This window comes from Phaseolus vulgaris, chromosome 3, assembly GCF_000499845.2.
Source record: "Phaseolus vulgaris cultivar G19833 chromosome 3, P. vulgaris v2.0, whole genome shotgun sequence".
Taxonomy (NCBI): domain Eukaryota; kingdom Viridiplantae; phylum Streptophyta; class Magnoliopsida; order Fabales; family Fabaceae; genus Phaseolus; species Phaseolus vulgaris.
Genome location: NC_023757.2, coordinates 45,384,003 through 45,402,281, shown reverse-complemented (window position 1 = coordinate 45,402,281; position 18,279 = coordinate 45,384,003). Strand labels below are relative to the sequence as shown.

Sequence of the window (18,279 nt, the reverse complement as noted above, 5' to 3'; positions counted from 1 at the left end):
GAGTCTAGAGAATAAGTTTAATTTTTAAAAAAAAATTCCATGATAAAACAATTTTGTAAAAATGATCAAAGAAGTAAAGTACTCAAATATGGCAGTTTCTTCCTGCACCCCCACAATGTTATGCAAAGATCAAATTATCCCTATTATTCTTTAAAAACCCTAAAATGCACTTGAACTATATTTATTTTTTTGCATTATGGATTATTGAATCCGGAAAAATTTTGGATTGACACTTTCGGTAAAATTTCGGATCCACCAATCTGTAATCAAAATATGCATCATTCAAAAAAAACATTCTGGATCCACCAATCCGTAACAGAAATATGCATTCCGGATTCAAAAATCCGTAATTTAAGAAAAAAACATTCCAGATCCATGAATCCGTAATAGAATTAGACTTCCGGATTCAGCAATCCGGAAATCAATAATTTATGCAAAAATTGCTTCCGGAACACCCCCTCATCCGGAAAAAAAAAATATTTAGTTCCAGATTGCTGAATCCGTAGCACACTCCCAGATTCCTATTTCCAGTAACCACGGTGTTCTTTTTCAAATAAAATATTAAGGCTAATTTCGGGATTTAGAAAATTGTGGGGGTGCAGGAAGAAAAATGTAGGGGTGCAGGAAGAAGAAGCCCTCAAATATTTACACATCCCAACCTGGTTTTTTTTTTCAGCAGGTCAAAATTAGGTTCTCAAAAAAGGCCAAATCAAATTCTAAACATAGTTTTATGTGTTCTTTCGTAAGTTTTAATAATTTATTAAAAAATACAAATATTTAATTATTAATATTTATAATTATATTTTATTTATTTATTTATTTATAATTTAAAAACATATCATTAGTATTTTATAAATAAATAGTAATTTATATTCCTTTATTTTTTTAATTTCTGAAATTTAATCATTTTAATTTTATGCATAAACATTATAATACATAAATGATAAGTGACATAAACATTACACATAAATTTTTTTATAAATAGATATTGACATTATTTGATTCCCATCAATTAAATTTTAAATTTTAATATTATTAAATTTTAAAAAATAAAGAAATATAAATTAAACTTCAACTTATTTTTGTATTTAAAAAATATTAATGACATACTCTTAAAATTATAACTTATATATTTTTTTAAACAATTTAATCAAAATATAATTTTAAATATATTATTAATTTAAAAATACATTATATATATACATTTATACTATTTTATGATGAAATTGATTATAATATATTTTGTAAAGATCGAGAAAAATAGTTTTTTTTAGTAAAGTGGTATAATTAAAATGAAACCTAAATATTTTATTATTAAATTTAAAATAACATATAAATAGAAATTCAGTTATTCAAGTTTCATTTTAAAATAATCATCATTTCTTTAAAAATTTCATTTTATTTTCCTCATTTGCCTTCTCTTTAAGATTCTGACCTCCTCGTTCACCAGTTTGACGATCAGAGTACGTCATTATACTCCTGACAGCGAAGACTACAAGACTCCATCAAAATCTCTAACTTGATAGAGTAAGTTCATTTTTTTCCTTTTTTTTCTTTCCTCTCCTTTCTCTATGAGATTCTGACCTCTTCAATTATCGAAGTCTGTCATTGGATTCCTGACAGTGAACTCTACAAGATTGCTCGATCAAAATATCAGATAGAGTAATTTCCTTCTTGGCTCATTTTTCTTTGAGTTAGTTTTGATCCAGTTATGTTTGTCTTTAGTTTAAGCTTGCATGTGATGTTTTTATCTTTTGAAGCAGTGTTTGTTAGCTCAGGGTCCTGACCGTATAGTTAGATTTTTTTTTGTCAGACTTTGTGGTGCAAGTTAAGCTACCAGCTCAAGTTCAGGTAAGGGAAGCTAGTTTAAATTGTCAATAGAACCCTAGACAAAATAGAAGATCTGGATGTGGGGGTGACGTGATCATGAGTCTCAAAATTTTCTTGCACGGTTTCTTGTTTTTTAAGTAGATTGAGATTTGTTTGAGATTGAAATGTGAAGTGTAGATATAATAGATGTTGTAGAATGTGTGAGTTTGAAATTAAATGAATTATTGGATGTATTTGAATAGTTATTAATTCAAATGAAATGTTTTGATGAGAGAAGAACAATGATAAAACCCAAAAAAAAAAAAATCAAATTGATAAACATAAAAACTGAAAAAGTGAAAATATATTTCAGAAACTAAATTTAAATGACATTTAAAACAATAGAAAATTAACGTATTAATCTCTCAACTCTCCTCTCAGTTAAATGAAAACAAATAAATAAAATTTTAAAATTAAAAATTGCTTTATAACTTTTGAAATTATAAAATGTTCAAATAATTAAAATAAATTAATTAAATAAAATAAGAAAAGAATTTAGTGAATATCTTGAATTTTTTATTTAATAGAAAATGATATCACTTTAATACAAAAAAAGTAACGTATCAATTTTTCCATTCTCCGGTCAATAAAATGACAACAAATAAAATAAAATTTTAAAATTAAAAAAATGCTTTATTAACTTCTGAAATTATAAAATGTCCAAATAGCCAAAATAAAATATAAAATAATGATAAAATAGTAAAAAAATTTAGAGAATATCTTATTTTTTTATTTAATAGAAAAAATATCACTTTAAAATAGAAAAGTAACTTAACAATCTCTTCATTTTCTATTAGTTAAATGACAACAAATAAAATAAAATTTTAAAATAAATTAATAAAATAAGATATAAAATAAGGATAAGATAGAAACAAAATTTAGAACAGTTAAAATGAAAAATTATAGATATAGAAGTATAAATATATAAGTATAGATATGAGTAATTGTTAGACTGTTTCATATTATAATTAACGTATTAAATAATATAATAAAGAAATCAAAATGTTACAATTAAAAGAAATCAATGCTGGTATGTGCTATTGATGATTAATCGTAAATGAGTTAAATATATTTAATATTTATTATAATTACCATAATTACTATGACACAAAGTTTTGATTTAAAAAAAACTATATTTAAATTTTTTCATAATGATTCTTAATATTTAAATAATTTAAAATATAATTATATATATTCCATTATGATATATCTTATCTAATAAAACTATTTTTACTACTCATAAATGCACAACATAATACAAGTGAAAACATGTTTAATTATTTCATGAAATTGATTTTTTTTAATGCCTGAATAAGTTTAAATTAAAAAATTGAAATCTTTTAAAAAAAACTCAGATAAAGTTTAAATATCTTTAAAAAAAGCAAGATCACTAAATTACCTAAAAAGATAGGTCTTATTCAAGCCTCGCCTAACCAATGTCATGTATTAATCAAGTCAAGTTATAATTAATAATTCAATTAACTTTAAAATTAAATAATAAATAATAAAGGGCGAGAATATATGAATAACCAATTTGTGAAGTAATATTCACTATAGACATAATTATCTTCCGAAAATTGATAACTCAGTTACAGTATTTTGTATAAGTGGGAACTAATAAAACATGTAAATATAATTATCCTTTTTATACATAAGTGTATCACAGTTTTATTTGTTTACTTAAATTTTTTATTTTCTAACTTCTTAAGTGAATTTGCTTTAGAAAACCTTAATAAAAAATATTTTTTCATAAAATTTAAATTAAAAAAATGGAAGCAATATTTCTTGTTATGGAATAGCATATTAAACTAGAGTTATAAAATATAGTTTTTCATAAACTATGTTAAAAATTAATATTAAAAAATATTCATTTACACTGTGACAATAACAATCAGAGGTTAATTATAACATTAACAGTAAATATAGTAATTTGGATGTTTTACACTTTTCACAGAAAGTTATTCCATAAGTAGAGTTTTTATATATTTATGTTGTTTCTGATAAAAAAAAATTATATGCTTTACCACTTATCTTTGTTAAAAGACTTTTTAAAAAAAAATAAACTAGTTTTTAGGACTTTATTTTCTTAAGAAATTAGTTTGACTTAAAAAAAATTCAAGCAAACACTAATTCATACTTATCCTGATATTCATGCGATCAAACACGAAAGTGGTTGATTTTCACATTGTCCCAAGTAATCGATCATCTCAGTGAAGAAAATGTGCGCCATGAGAGTGTTTACCAAGTCTTTGCATAGCAGCTTCCACGCCAAAATTTGCAAACCCTATCTCACTCTCAATTTCATCACACATCAGCACCACAACCAGTACCAGACCCGTAGAAATCTTATTTTTGACACTTCCGCTTCTGAATTCGTCAAGCTTCATAGACTCACTGGCCCTGATTCCGGTAAATTATCTTTTTTACTCCATTCACCCTCACAATAATGATTCTATTTTTTTTTTCATTTATTTTTACAGGGATTGTCGAAATTAGCTTGGATAGGCCTGAAGTAAGAAATGCTGTAGGGAAAGAGATGCTGCGAGGCCTAAGTCATGCTTTTGAGTTGATTAATCAGAACTCTTACGCTAATGTTGCTATAATCAGCAGTTCAGTTCCTGGGGTATTTTGTGCTGGGGCCGATTTAAAGGTTAATTGTTAAATTCCCTATTATTCAATCTTCAAAGGAAGAAGGCCTGTGCGTTTATAATATTTGTGATTCTTTTTTCTTCTGTGGTGACTGTGATCATAAACTAAAAGTTTCCAAAGCATAGTACTTGGACATAGTTTAATCCATTTTCTAATGGATTCTTGCTATTAGGCAAGGTAGTGTGGATTTAATTTACATATTAAGTTATCCATTTTCTAATGGGTTCTTGCTGTTAGTCAAGGTAGTGTGGATTTAGTTTACACATTATTCCCCGGCCTTTAAAAGTTGTGTTCATTGGCTGCAGGAGCGCAGGGCCATGAGTCAATCCGAGGCTAAGACTTTTGTGAATTCTATTCGCTCCACATTTTCATTTCTAGAGGTTAGTTCAAATCATTCGTAATATTTTTGTACTTTTTGGATTACATTATAGTATTTGGGTTTATTGAGTTGCATTCTAATATTTGTGTTCTGTACTTATCCACATAATGCTATGAATTTATGACAGATGAAGCATCGTATGAAGTAGGTTATGGTGTTTAATTCTATATTTCTATTCGGTTTCCCATTCTTTTCTGGTATTGTTATTATCATTTGGGGAGGGGTTGTTATATAGCTCATGAGCTGACCCAACTTTCTTTTGCTTCCATTTATACTCCGTCTTTGGGTGGTAGTAAGAACTATTGAAGTTGACTTTATCATGTTCTTTTGCTTTGGCTGTACTTCATCTGTGTCATAACATCTCTGTTTTCCCATTTTAATGATACTACTCCTTGGGATAATATTTTTTTTTCTTTATTTTTTCTTTATTCAGGTTGTTTGTGTTCCAACTATTGCTGTTATTGAAGGAGTAGCTCTTGGTGGTGGACTTGAGTTGGCTCTTGCATGTGATATTCGAATATGTGGTAGTTAAATACACTGTATTTTTTTATATTGGATTTTAATGGTTTGATTGCTTCTGAATGTGATGCCAGTATCAAACATTTTCTTTACTTGTCTGTTCTTTCATGACATAGGAGAAAATGCTGTGATGGGTTTGCCAGAGACAGGACTTGCAATAATCCCTGCGTATGTTTCGTACTATTACTCTAGTCTTTTTGCATATTGTCTTTGACGACATCTATTTCTGTCATGTACCTTCAGTTCTGTTATCTAATAAAGTAAAAAGATTAAATCTCAAGATAGATTGAGGAGTATATTTGAAAAATGTAGACAAATATGAATGTAATGGCGAATTTGAATTGTTTTTGATTTTTTGATGAATGTGTTTAATAAGGTCAGTGTGATATTCTTGTTATTATTGATACAGGGCAGGTGGATCTCAGCGACTACCCAGATTGGTTGGAAAAGCAATTGCAAAGGATATTATATTTACTGGTCGAAAGATTGATGGCAAAGAGGCACTGTCCTTGGGTATGTTGATCAGTCACTCAACTCCTTTCTTTATCTAATTAGTAAAGACATCAATACAGAGATGTTGAGGAGGAGAATCTAGAGAATACACCGCATATGCTCATTGTTTCCGAAAACTTATATTTCACTTGAAAAGAATATTCAAGACATTATCAAACAAAAGTTTATCTCTTCTATTGACTTCATTTGTTTTGGGTGTTCATAGCAAGCACTATTATGTTACACTTAGCATTTTCCTGTTTAACTCCGTTAAAGCAAAGAGAAAGGTTACTGTTATGCAACTTTCTACACAATAACACATACAAAAAATTTCGCCTGAGAAATTGCTAACTTCTTACTGCTTCCTTTCACAAATAAAGCATAATCTTTTCTTTTTTATTCTTTGACAAACATCATGATGGCTGCCTAAAAAAATATTTATACAGGTCTTGTTAATTACTGTGTTCCTGCTGGTGAAGCTTATTCAAAGGCACTTGCAGTTGCTCGGGATATCAATCAAAAGGTATCTCCCTCAGAAATATATCATTCTGAAACTGGTACAATGGTATAACTGTGGTTTATGACATTTAGAAATGCGGGGACGAGGCCTTAGTGTTGTTGAATTTCCATGTATAAAATAAAGGGTTGTTTGTTACTGATATTTCTAAATGTTGATTTTCCATTTTGTTCTTTTGAAGAAGTTTATTTATTAAGAAAAAAAATAAATAGCTCATGTTACATGTACATTTACTTCCTTTGCAAAAACCCCACAAATGATTTAGCTGGTGCAATTTGAAAATCAAGAGAAAATTTTGGTTATATGTCCAAAATACCTTTGATTGAAATCCAAAACACCAGAATTTTGTATTTGAGAACGTTAGCCTAAAACTTATTGTCAAATCAAATGGAGTTTCTTGGATACTATAAAGTGAAATTACTTTTAGGTGTGAAATTTCCGAAATAAAACAACACTCCTCTTTATTGGAAATATGATTTACTAGAGATAAGGCTTACTTGTCCCTGCATGTTATTCAGTTTAAATTTTTAACAGGGTCCAGTAGCTATAAGGATGGCTAAAAAAGCTATTAATGAGGGGGTTGAGACTGATCTAACATCAGCTTTGGTCTTGGAAGAAGATTACTATGATCATGTCTTGAATACTAAAGATCGACTAGAAGGCTTGGCTGCATTTGCTGAGAAGCGGAAACCAAGATATACGGGTGAGTGATAAGAGTGTTATTTTGCTCATTGGGTCTCTGTTTCTAGAGAGGAATATATATCTTTTAGATTAGTCATCTAGAGCCTGGAGTCAACTTCCTAGACGATGGAATTCCACTGCAATTTGTGGTGGAGATCCCACATCAACTAGAGATTAGAGTTTTTCATAGTATATAAGTGGGTGCAAACTTCATCTCATGAGTCGGTTTTATGAGGTTGAGTTAGGCTTAAAGTCCACTTTGTAATATGATATCAGAGTCATTTTCGAGTTTATCCCACCTCGACTAAAGATTAGAGTCTTAAAGGTATTTCTTATAAGTCTTTTTGTTAACATTTTGAAGGAGATGAAAAGGAGTGGGGAAGAATAAAATGAAATGGAATAGAGTTATTCTCTCACTGTTTATTTATTTTTAGGATTAAATATATTTTAAATCTAAGTAAAATGAGTGAGTTTTGATTTTTATTTCTATAAAAATAAATTATTTTTCATATTTGTAAAACTTGAATTAATTGTTTTTAGTCCTTATAAAATGTATGCATTTATTATTTTAATTTCTATATTTATTTCATTTTTATTCAAAATTTGAAATCACTAATTTTAATTCCTAATATCCATTTTAACATAGATAATATCATGTCTTTTTACAAATAGTAAAAAACACTATTTGTAGGCATAATATTACAATATTCATACGTACTAATTAATTGGATGATTACTTAACTTTTCTTTAAATACATAAATAGTTAACAATGATCATACAATATTAAAAAGTAAATATTTTTTAATGATATAATTAATATTAAAAAAATTGGTTGATCTCAACCTCCAAATACATGCGGGAGACTAGAAAGAGGAATAATACATGGAATAAAATGAAATATATCTCTGCCATGGTACATTTTATTTTAAATAATCTAAACAATTAAATCTAAATTATATATTTTTTAATTTTATTCTATTCTCTCTATTAATGTAAACTTAAGAAGAATGTTTCATGAAAAGTAAAAAATATGACTTATTTGATGGATTGCTTCTAACGTACATGTCATCCTGAAAAACAAAATGCATGTAACAAATAAATACAATACAGGGTGATGTGTTGCTAATTGAAAGAGAAGGGTCAATCTACATTACACAAAGATACTTTTTAATAATAAATAAATAAAAAACTAAAAATAAGAAGGAATGATGCGATTATGAAACAGGAGGTGTCAATATCATGGACTTTGTATTACATATTTACTTGCTAAATTTCTGCATCTCCATATATTTCTTTGCAATCTCATAAACATAAATACTTCTATTTTTTTTATATATAATTTAGAAGTCAAAAATATATTTCAAAATATGAAATCCAAAAACATAAACAGAAATATTTCTAAATTATACGATCTAAAAGAAGAAAAACGATGTTTATTTATAGTTTTAAAAAAAAATTGTCCTTACTAAAACTGTGAAGGCTTGTGCTTCCTGTTCTATATCATTTTCTGACCTACACTATACGAATGACATTAAATAACAAAACTGTCCTCAGTTGTTTTTTAAATAGATTTAAAGATTTGTCTCTTTTTCCTCTACTCATTTTTTTTATCCGTTTTGAGTGTTTTATATGGTTGGTAATTGTTAGATCTAATTATTTGTTGTCCAATGCTTCTTTGGTATTTGGTGCTTCTTTGATATTTGATGGTTGCTTTTGTGAAGGAAGAAAGAAAAAATAATTTGTGGTTTATTTTCAATTCCAGATTTTTATTTTGGTAATGAGGTTTATGATACATGTGAAAAGACAATTCTAGAAGACTGTTTCTTCTTGCACCTTCATACCTTCTTTTCTCACCTCCATAAATTTTTTAATTTCCAAAAATACTCCTTTATAATATTTCGGATTACTTAATCCGGAAGTCATTTTTCAAATTTGTAATTAGTTTTTAGATTATATAATTTGGAATTTTTTTCCAGATGCATGATTACTTTCCGGATTATATAATTCGAAAGTCTTATTTAGCTTTCAGATTATGTAATCCAAAAGTTTTTTTCAAATGAGTTTCTGGATTATATAATCCAGAAAATACTCTATGGAGTGACACAAAAAGAATAAAAATATATTTTTGTGTTGTGCATGGAGGTGTCAGAAGAAGATATGGAGGTGCAGGAAGAAACAGTCTTCTAGAATAAGAATAACTTCTTAAAGTATTCTAAGGCCCAATTGTTAAGGAAGCAAAAGCCAACTGTGAACCTTACAAGGCCCAATTAGGCCCACAAATTCAACCATATATAGTATTCTAAGTTCTGAAAAGTTCGAGAGTGAGTTTGGAAGAAGAGAATAACGTAACAGCAGAAAGAAATTCGAATGGCCACCTTAGACGAACGCCCTTCTGCCAAAAGGTGGCTTCCTCTTGAAGCTAACCCTGACGTCATGAACCAGGTATTCTCTCTCCTCCTATTTCCTTCTCATTGAGCAAAATGTTTCAATCATGATCATTTATTCATGGAACAGTTACGCATATATCAAATTTTGCCAAACAATTTCTCGCTTTCGTTTTGGATTTACAATTTTTTATTCTATTTGGTAGTGTGCGAAATTTAAGTTTTTTTTTGGATGAATTACAGTTCCTTTGGGGTCTTGGGCTTCCAGTGGAGGAGGCAGAGTGCTGTGATGTTTTCGGCTTGGATGAGGAGCTTCTGGAAATAGTTCCAAAGCCAGTTCTCGCTGTGCTTTTTCTTTATCCCATTACTGCAAAGGTTAGTTTCAACTCACAACATGTGTTTTTTTCTTTTTCCAATTTTTATTTCCACTTCATGTCATTTGCATATTTGTGCTTCTGATTTTGTGAAAGTTTTTATTTTCTCTTATCAGACTGAAGAAGAAAGGTTGCAACAGGAAAATGAAAAAAAAGTGAGTGCCTGAGTGGATATGTCTATTTATAGAGTCTTTTCATCTGTCTGTGACTATTCGTTTAACCTGATTCAAAGCATTCTACATTCTGTTTGGACTGTAGGATATTATTAATTATAGATCGTCTTTCAAGCTTAATTGGCCATTTTATTTAATAGTGTCCAATAAATCTGAATTTTAGGTTGCATATATCATATAATTGAGTAGGATTCTTTTGTTGTTATTCTGGTGTAGGATTATAGCAGTAAAGTGTACTTTATGAAGCAAACCGTGGGTAATGCTTGTGGTACGATAGGTCTGCTCCATGCACTTGGGAACATAACTTCCGAAGTCAAGCTTGGTAGGCTTTTAACAGTCACAGCCTCAGCTTAAGTTTATAGTGTATCAACCATTAAATTTCATTCAGTTTGTGTTGCTCTTGTGGTTAACAGTTGAGGGGTCATTTTTTGACAAGTTCTTTAAATCTACTGCCAGCATGGATCCAATTCAGGTTATTTATTTTTTCCTACAAAAAACTTTTCTCTTTCTCATATTTAATAAATGCAAACAAATGACACTAATAGCAAGTTAAATATAATGCTCATTTGACATTTTCTAACTTCCGTATTTTGCAGCGGGCTGCCTTTCTTGAGAATGACAGGGACATGGAAGTTGCTCATTCAGTAGCAGCCACTGCTGGTGATACAGTGGTACTTTATTTATTAAATTTAAAGCAACAATAATTGGGGGGTATGATGTGATGTAGTAGTGAAACAGATAACTGATGTAGTAATAATGAGAGATTCATTTGGCCTTCTTTTCTTGAAAATTTTCTAGTTGTTTGTTGTTATCATTATTCTTTGGATATAGGTTCTTTTATGATGAGTAGTCTTGATAATTAGATTTATCATCTTGAAAATCTTAGTTGTTTATTATTATCATTATTCTTTTAACATGATAAACTCATATTTAAGCAGGGATTTTTATTTAACAGCTTTTTTGGGTTCTTCTGTGATGTGTAGTCGGGAATTAGATTTGGGCTTTTACACTACAGAGATTTGAACAAATGTTGAATTTAAGTTGTTATGTACAAGGATGTTTCTTTCAAAACTAATCAAACAAATTATGAGAAGACTCCAACCTATTGGAGTCAAATCCTGCTTCCTACTTGGATTTTCTTTCATTTAAGTTCTATCAATTACACACAGGGATTTAGCTTTATGAGCCAAAAGGGGGCTAAGAAGTTTCTTTTCATAGCAATGGGCATTATATGCCAGTATTTGATGCAATTGCTTAAAGATTAATAGTCCTATAAGGCTATGTACATTTGTGCTCCCCGAGAGTGTAATGTAGTGGGCCATATTTTTTTCATCCTGATGAATTTCTTCGTTGATAAAAAAAAGGTGAAATTATATAGGTCAAAAGGAAGCATTTTTATTGTATATGTGAAGAAATAATCTTTCCATGCAATTTTGTCTGTTGATGGGACAAAATGAATGGAAATTATATCTGAAAAATATGAAGTGCTTAATACTATTAGTACTTGCGCTGGATGATTTTGCAAATTTTACTGAGGTTTTAGGAGATATAACTATTAGAAGGCTGTCATACCGTGAGGCAAAACCTGAATAGTATTGTAAAAATAGATAACAACCCTCTCCCCTGTGCAACAACAAAATTGTTTTTTTCAACTGTTTGTTTTCTTGTCTTACAATCTTTTTGCTTATAATGCAGGCATCAGATAACGTGGACACTCATTTCATCTGCTTTGCCTGTGTGGATGGTAATCTCTTTATATAAATAAAAAAATTAATGGTTTTTGTCTGTGTTGTGTTCATAAAAAGAGCAAAACAATATACTAAGATATCATTGTATCAACAACACCATTGTAGGAGGCGAACTAAATGTCTAAATCATAAACCAGCTATATTAAAAGGCTAAACTAAACTATCTAGATCCTATTAATGTCAATTTGAATTTGTTGTTCTCCTTTTGCAGTTGCAAAAAATTCATCTGATTAATGTCTCTGCAATTGTATGATATGCAGGTCAACTGTATGAGCTTGATGGAAGAAAGTCGGGACCAATATCTCATGGTGAATCCTCACCAAGTGCTTTGTTGAGGGTAAATTTCTTTAAATGTTAGGGATATAGTTTTATTGATGCTTAAAAACATGTATTTAGCGAAAGGAACTGATTTAGTTTGCAAATTCTAGTAATTCTGTTGTCACTTAAAATTTTAAATGATGGATGAAGAAACAAACACAAATGTGTAGGTAAGTGGCTCTGGCACTGGAGCACCCACCTCTTTGGAGAAAATTTTCTGATAGCTAGTGATTTAAATTTGAGTTTGTAAAGTTAGTGTACAGAGGCTTTTTAGAAAGAAATCCTATTTGCTATTCTGAGAATACAGAATTTACACTAAATAGGCTAAAGTGGCCGTAATTATAGATAGGAGATTACTTTTAAAGTAACTAACATCAATCAGGATACAATTAAGAAATTACAACAAACACACAACATTTACTGCTACTGGCATTAAGGGCCACCTCCTATGATGACCAAGATCATCTGCAACATTCCCCCTCAACCTAGTGAATAGATATCAATCATTCCTAGCGTACCAAATAAGAATTCAAACCAAGATGTTGACAGGCTTTGGTAATGTCCTCATGTATCATGGTGTCCTGTTTGAACATAGAAGATATTGATAGTTTGATACCCCATATAAACAATTTCATATTTGATATGATTGCTATCAATTTTGACATGCTTGTTTGATTATGCTGGACAGGCTTGTGAACCATGCATCTTGTTGCTGATTCACTGTTACTAAATAGCTTTATAGACCTTTTCTAGAGAATTTTAGGTACTGTAGAGCCTCTCAATCCAAATTAATTGTCATAATCATTGTATGATTGCCACTATCCATCCTTCTCCTTTCCACAATGGAGATTGTATTTTGCTTTTCCATGTAACAAGGTTTCCCCATACCTTTGTGCTTGTGCTATAGCCTATTCCCAGTTCTTGACTTACTAACATCAGTTGATCTAGCCCAATTAGAAAGCCTTCAATAATTCCTTTGCCTGGAGTTCCCCTCAGATATTTCAATATACAGTTGGCTGCCTCTAGATAATTCCTTTGTCCTTTTCAGTTGGACAATGCACAAACTGGCTCTATGCTGTAGATAATATTGGGCCTTGTAAGTGTCTAATATATCAAATTCCCCACCTTCAGTTCTATCCCCAGTCTACTAGACATTCATCCTTGGATTTTTGCTACTAATTGCTCTCTACTCTCTAAATGAGTAATGGCTGGCCACTTTTTTGTAGTCCCTTTTTTGACAAGTCAAACGACATATCTCTTGTAGCCAGCAGCTGATATAGGTGTGCAAGGATCCAGTGGTTCATTAAATTTATTGATGAGAGCTGCAGTAATGTAAGAGAGCTTCTCTGTAATATTTATCTGGAACATTAAGGAATGGGATACCTCTAAAAGGTGTCCATTCTTGCTTTCTGTAACCACATTTTGTTGAAGGGTGTAGATGCATAAGCTTTGGTGAAGAAGGATTCTTTAGCTCCCCCACCATACAAAATTTGGTCATGATTGTAGTAGTGCCCACCACTGATTTTCATTCTCTATTTTTTTTACTTGTTTTGAGTACTAACTACTAACCTAGTAAGTACAAAACTTGGAGAAGTTGTAGTTGGTCTAGTAGGGAAGATCGAACATAACCCATTTTTTTCTCTCTTGTAACATTCACAAAATGGAAGGAACGAAAAGTAGAATGAATTGAGGTGATTTTGTAGGTTGGTTGGTAGGGGAGAAAAATGAAAGAGAAAAAACTGTGTGTAATATGACAAATACTCTAAATAAAAAATGAGATGTCTTGTGATATAAATAAGGGCATTAGTTTCGTTTACATTTCAAGCTCTCATTCTTCCTTTTCTGTCAAAATGGGAAACAACCACTCTTTAATGTGGAGCCCATATAAAATTTGTACCATCACTAAACAGAAAATAGTCCTAAAATTCTTTCCTTGTATCCTTCCTTCCCTTTTTTCTGTTAAAAAACAATTAGATTCATAGGGAAAAGTTTTTGTTCCGAACAAACTTCTTTGGTTTTGTCTATGTCCCTATTTAGGTCCTGCTAGAAATTGAACATATGCTCCTTTTCAATAATTTCAGAAAGCCAGATTTTATTGTTAGTGTGTGATGTCATTTGTTTTTGTAGAATAAACTCATCAACTGTTGGTGACTATAGCGTACACATTCCATCAATCATAGTTTATTGACAACTAGGATGGTATAAAAGTAGGCACTGGTTAAGAAAGAAAGGGAAGTATAACGCCAAACAAGCAAATGATGATAACTTAAGTAACATAATGAGGAGAAAGATTGAATTAAGTGGAACCCTAATGCAAATGGGAGATCAATCTTAAAAGGCAGATAGGTGAAGAAGTTGGCTTACTTGAAATCATCATTAGTGGGTGGTGGTAAAAAAGCAAGAGACTGGCCAAATGATTAGGGGTGGGCAAAGTAGATGAAGTGATGAACCAAACTGAACTGTTATAGAATTGAATTAAATTGTAAAGGCAATTTGGACGAACTAAACTAAACTGCATAATAGTTCAGGCGAACTGAATTGAACCATATAACAATTCAAACAAATGGCACTGCTTTGAATTGATTGAACTGTTTGAACTATTGGCCAGAACATCTTATTTTGAAGCATGTTTTTCACTCTTATTCAATTTTATAAGTTATAGTTTAATTCAATTTAAGCAGCTCAATTTAGGGGCATTTTTAATGCAGTTTGGTACTAGTTTTTTTTTTTCTTTTCTGACAACCCCGGTGATGATAATAGCATGGAAGGCGTGGAGAAGGTGGATCATTTAAAAACGGGACATCTTTGGTTGAAGAAAGTTAACAAAGATCGGAGGAAGTATGATATGATTCTACTTATGCTAGCTTGAAAACAGTTTAAGAATTTGATTTTATCTTTTAGGATTTAAGAATGTAGATGACACTCGAGGATGCTCATCACTAGAAACAAATTAATCTAATAAGATTATATAAGTGGGAATTGCATCCAAGAGAAGAACATGAACATAGGACAAGATAAGCACAAACTATGGAGATGGAATGTACAAGTTCCAACTCGTCATTAAAAAGAAAGTAAAGAAAAAAATGGAAAGGAAAAACTTATGAATTGATGGAGGTTGTCACACCACTTGGAGAAGATCTAAGATAAATTGTCGTCACTTGATCCAAAGAGGCAAGATAAGACTCAAGCAAGAAGATAACTTTCTCTCTTTTAAAGAACTCTTGAAACTCTCTTGATGGTTATTTATAGCCTTTTTGATTCCACAATTCTAAACTAAATGTTCCTCAAATGTGCCTTGAAATCAAATGCAAATTCTAAATCTAATATCCTAATATGTTGGCTGTGGTTGTGGGGGTAACAAGGCCAATTTTCAAATATATTATAGAAAGAGTTGGTGGTTCAGTGGATTCATAATTTGAAAACCTTAGAAGACAACTATGTGTGACAAGGTCCAAAGTGAGGCAGAATAACCAAGGGGGAACAGTAAGAATGTGTATTTGTTCTTCTTAGCAATGCAATAGCTGCCAACCTGCCGCCATAGTTCTCAAAGCGGTGGGATACATTTTATCTCGATCATTGTCATATTTTAGTTGGGAAGGAATTATCTTATAAAGGAATTTTTGGGTGCAGTTAGAGCCCAAACTAGTAGCTTGTGAATGTTGTTTCTGGCACCCATTTACAGTGGCATACACTATGAATATAGGATTTGGGTGTTTTCTATTTGTGTGCAAAGAGGGTTTTCTCCTTGGTGTATCATTTTTCTCATTGTATTTATTTTCTATTACTAAATTGAGTTTCATTCGTTTCAAGTTAATTACTTGAAATCACGTCTACTTTTTGTTAACATAGTTCTCCACCTTCATCAGCTTGAACATGCCTTTTTCTTTGTTCCCCATATAGTCAAATTTTGGAGGGTTGTGCTGAAACCCGTCACCATAGGCATTTTCAATCAACCCTTGCCGATCCTAGTTATTTGATCATGTCTGAAGCTACTGGGTTTATTATCTTTCATCCAGCATGTTTGTTTCTCTACTACACTATTTTTAATTACTAATATGCACATCTAAATTTACGACAGGATGCAGCTAAAGTTATCCAGAGCATGATCCAGAAAAATCCAGATTCCCTTAACTTCAATGTCATTGCAATATCAAAGAAATCCGGGGATGGACATTAAGGTAGTCAATTTGGGCTTTTTTAGGTGAAGCAGTTCTTGAAGTTATCTGCTGTATAATCTCCAGGCATCTGAAGTTTTATTCACTTTTTGCCTGTATCTACGTTTTTTTATTTTCGTTCAGTGACATATCAAGCAGAGCATCTTTCGGTCAAAATAGATGCACGAGGAAATTTGATCTAAAAGAACAAACTTTGACCTAGAAGTTGTTTACTGGCGCTTTGATTTTTCAGTTTTTTTAAAGGCAACAGTTCAAATAAGCATAATGGCATAGATAAATGTTGAGACCAAATTTTAAAGGATGCTTCTTCATGCACTTTATCAAATTTTTTCCTTCACCCCTATTAATTAGGTAAAATGACCAAAAGTCCTCATCTATTCATCTGATTCACCTTCATTTCGGCATACTCTGAAAAATCTATGTTGGAAAACATATTCATGAGCATACTATATACCTTCTGAAAAGTTGATTTCGAAAATACTGTTCTAGAAAACATTTTTCAAATTTCAGAAAATATGTTCTGGAAAATTTCTGGAAGACATAGACCGGAAGTCAATTTTAAAAAGGAAAAACAGTCTTTTCAGCAATTGATGGGGTGAAGGAAAAGATTTGATGGATTGCAGGAAGAAATACCCTTATTCTGGTCCAAAAAAATGTGTCGAATAACATGCATCATTTAATAGGCTTTTGCTTTAAGTACATCTACAATTACTTTCTGCACCTCATTTCATATGAATTTATAAAAAAAACTATTACACATTTGGAGACATTCTAGAATATGTATATTTTATAACGAAATACTGAATATGTTGAAAATGTTTTTTGAAGTTTTAATATTTTTGGGGAAATGATTTCTAAAGTATATTAAAAAGTTTCTGGATTACACATTTCTGAAAAAGAGTATATATTTCAAAATGAAGATTTCAAAATGTGTAATCCTAAATCAATTTTCAAGTATTTATGATTATTCATTCTAAATCATCTAAAAAAATTGGAATATTTTAAAATATAACTCAGAATGTTATTTTTTGTAAGCAACTTATTTTGATATTTTCTGTTCCAAATGTGCTATTCGGAACTGTAATTTGGATTCTGAGTTTTGGTGTTTTTCCAGATGTTGCTTATATCGTATACAATAAGGATAGTAAATATATTCATTTGTAATTACTCTTAGCTTAAAGTTAAATATTTTCAATATTTATGGTATAACAAATACATTATTTTTATGCCATTGAACATGTGAAATAATTAGTATGAAATTGTTTCGGCATAATCAATTATTAAACACCACTCATTTTTGCTCTCTTTGGGACACATCCAAGGTCCATTTCTAGTTCATAAATAGTCACCACATTAAAATAGACAAAATTAATCAGGGTATGAAGATTTATAACTTGCTTTGCTTTCACTTTAGGGTGAAATTAAATTCGTATCAATAATATTTTAATTCATTTGATTTGGCATAGATTTTGATTTTTTTTATCTGATCCAAACCATTTTATTAGTTTGGTTCAAGTCAAGCGATTATGATAAAATTATCATATTATTTTTATAAAGTTTTTTTTTATCTCTGTTTATTATTTATTTCATGCAAGGTTTTTTTTTTATGGATATCTTATAGAAGGTTAAATTTATATCAGTGCGTAATAAACATATTTATTAACTTTTAATGAATACTTTATTATTTTGTTTATATTTAGTTTTCAATAATTATCACCTATATATGGTATATTACATTATGTTTCTTATTTTAACTTTTTCCCTAAATATGATAAAAAAAAATCCATCATAAACATGATTAAATTGAGACACTTAAAAATATTATATGAATAAGAAAAATAAAATGAATGAAAAAGAAAAAGAATAAAAGACAAAAGTAATAAAAAAAAAAGTACTAAAGTTGTAAACTATATTGTAAATGTAAAAAGATAAATATAGTCGATTGGGTCATTGGCTTAGTTCATACAATAAATCCATTATAAAAAAAATTTGTTTGTAAT

At 30.1% G+C, this 18,279-nt stretch overlaps 2 protein-coding genes across 3 annotated transcripts; both read left to right on the top strand.

Annotated features, from left to right (window-relative positions):
- Positions 1-3,975: 3,975 nt before the first annotated feature.
- LOC137808112 (probable enoyl-CoA hydratase 2, mitochondrial) lies at positions 3,976-7,434 on the top strand. Of its 2 annotated transcripts, none has more exons than XM_068609064.1 (8): positions 3,976-4,278; positions 4,350-4,519; positions 4,824-4,898; positions 5,331-5,421; positions 5,533-5,584; positions 5,826-5,929; positions 6,355-6,431; positions 6,960-7,434. In XM_068609064.1, the coding sequence occupies exons 1-8, from the start codon at positions 4,089-4,091 to the stop codon at positions 7,134-7,136; spliced, it is 936 nt and encodes a 311-aa protein (XP_068465165.1). In that variant the 5' UTR covers positions 3,976-4,088; the 3' UTR covers positions 7,137-7,434. The 2 variants fall into 2 exon arrangements, with proteins under 2 accessions (XP_068465165.1, XP_068465166.1); XM_068609065.1 differs by having other exon boundaries at positions 6,944-7,434.
- A 1,960-nt stretch (positions 7,435-9,394) lies between these two features.
- On the top strand, positions 9,395-16,483 carry LOC137808113 (ubiquitin carboxyl-terminal hydrolase 3). The gene is made up of 9 exons (XM_068609066.1): positions 9,395-9,549; positions 9,735-9,866; positions 9,982-10,020; positions 10,255-10,360; positions 10,452-10,510; positions 10,635-10,709; positions 11,734-11,782; positions 12,047-12,123; positions 16,183-16,483. The coding sequence occupies exons 1-9, from the start codon at positions 9,475-9,477 to the stop codon at positions 16,279-16,281; spliced, it is 711 nt and encodes a 236-aa protein (XP_068465167.1). The 5' UTR covers positions 9,395-9,474; the 3' UTR covers positions 16,282-16,483.
- The last annotated feature ends 1,796 nt before the right edge of the window (positions 16,484-18,279 follow it).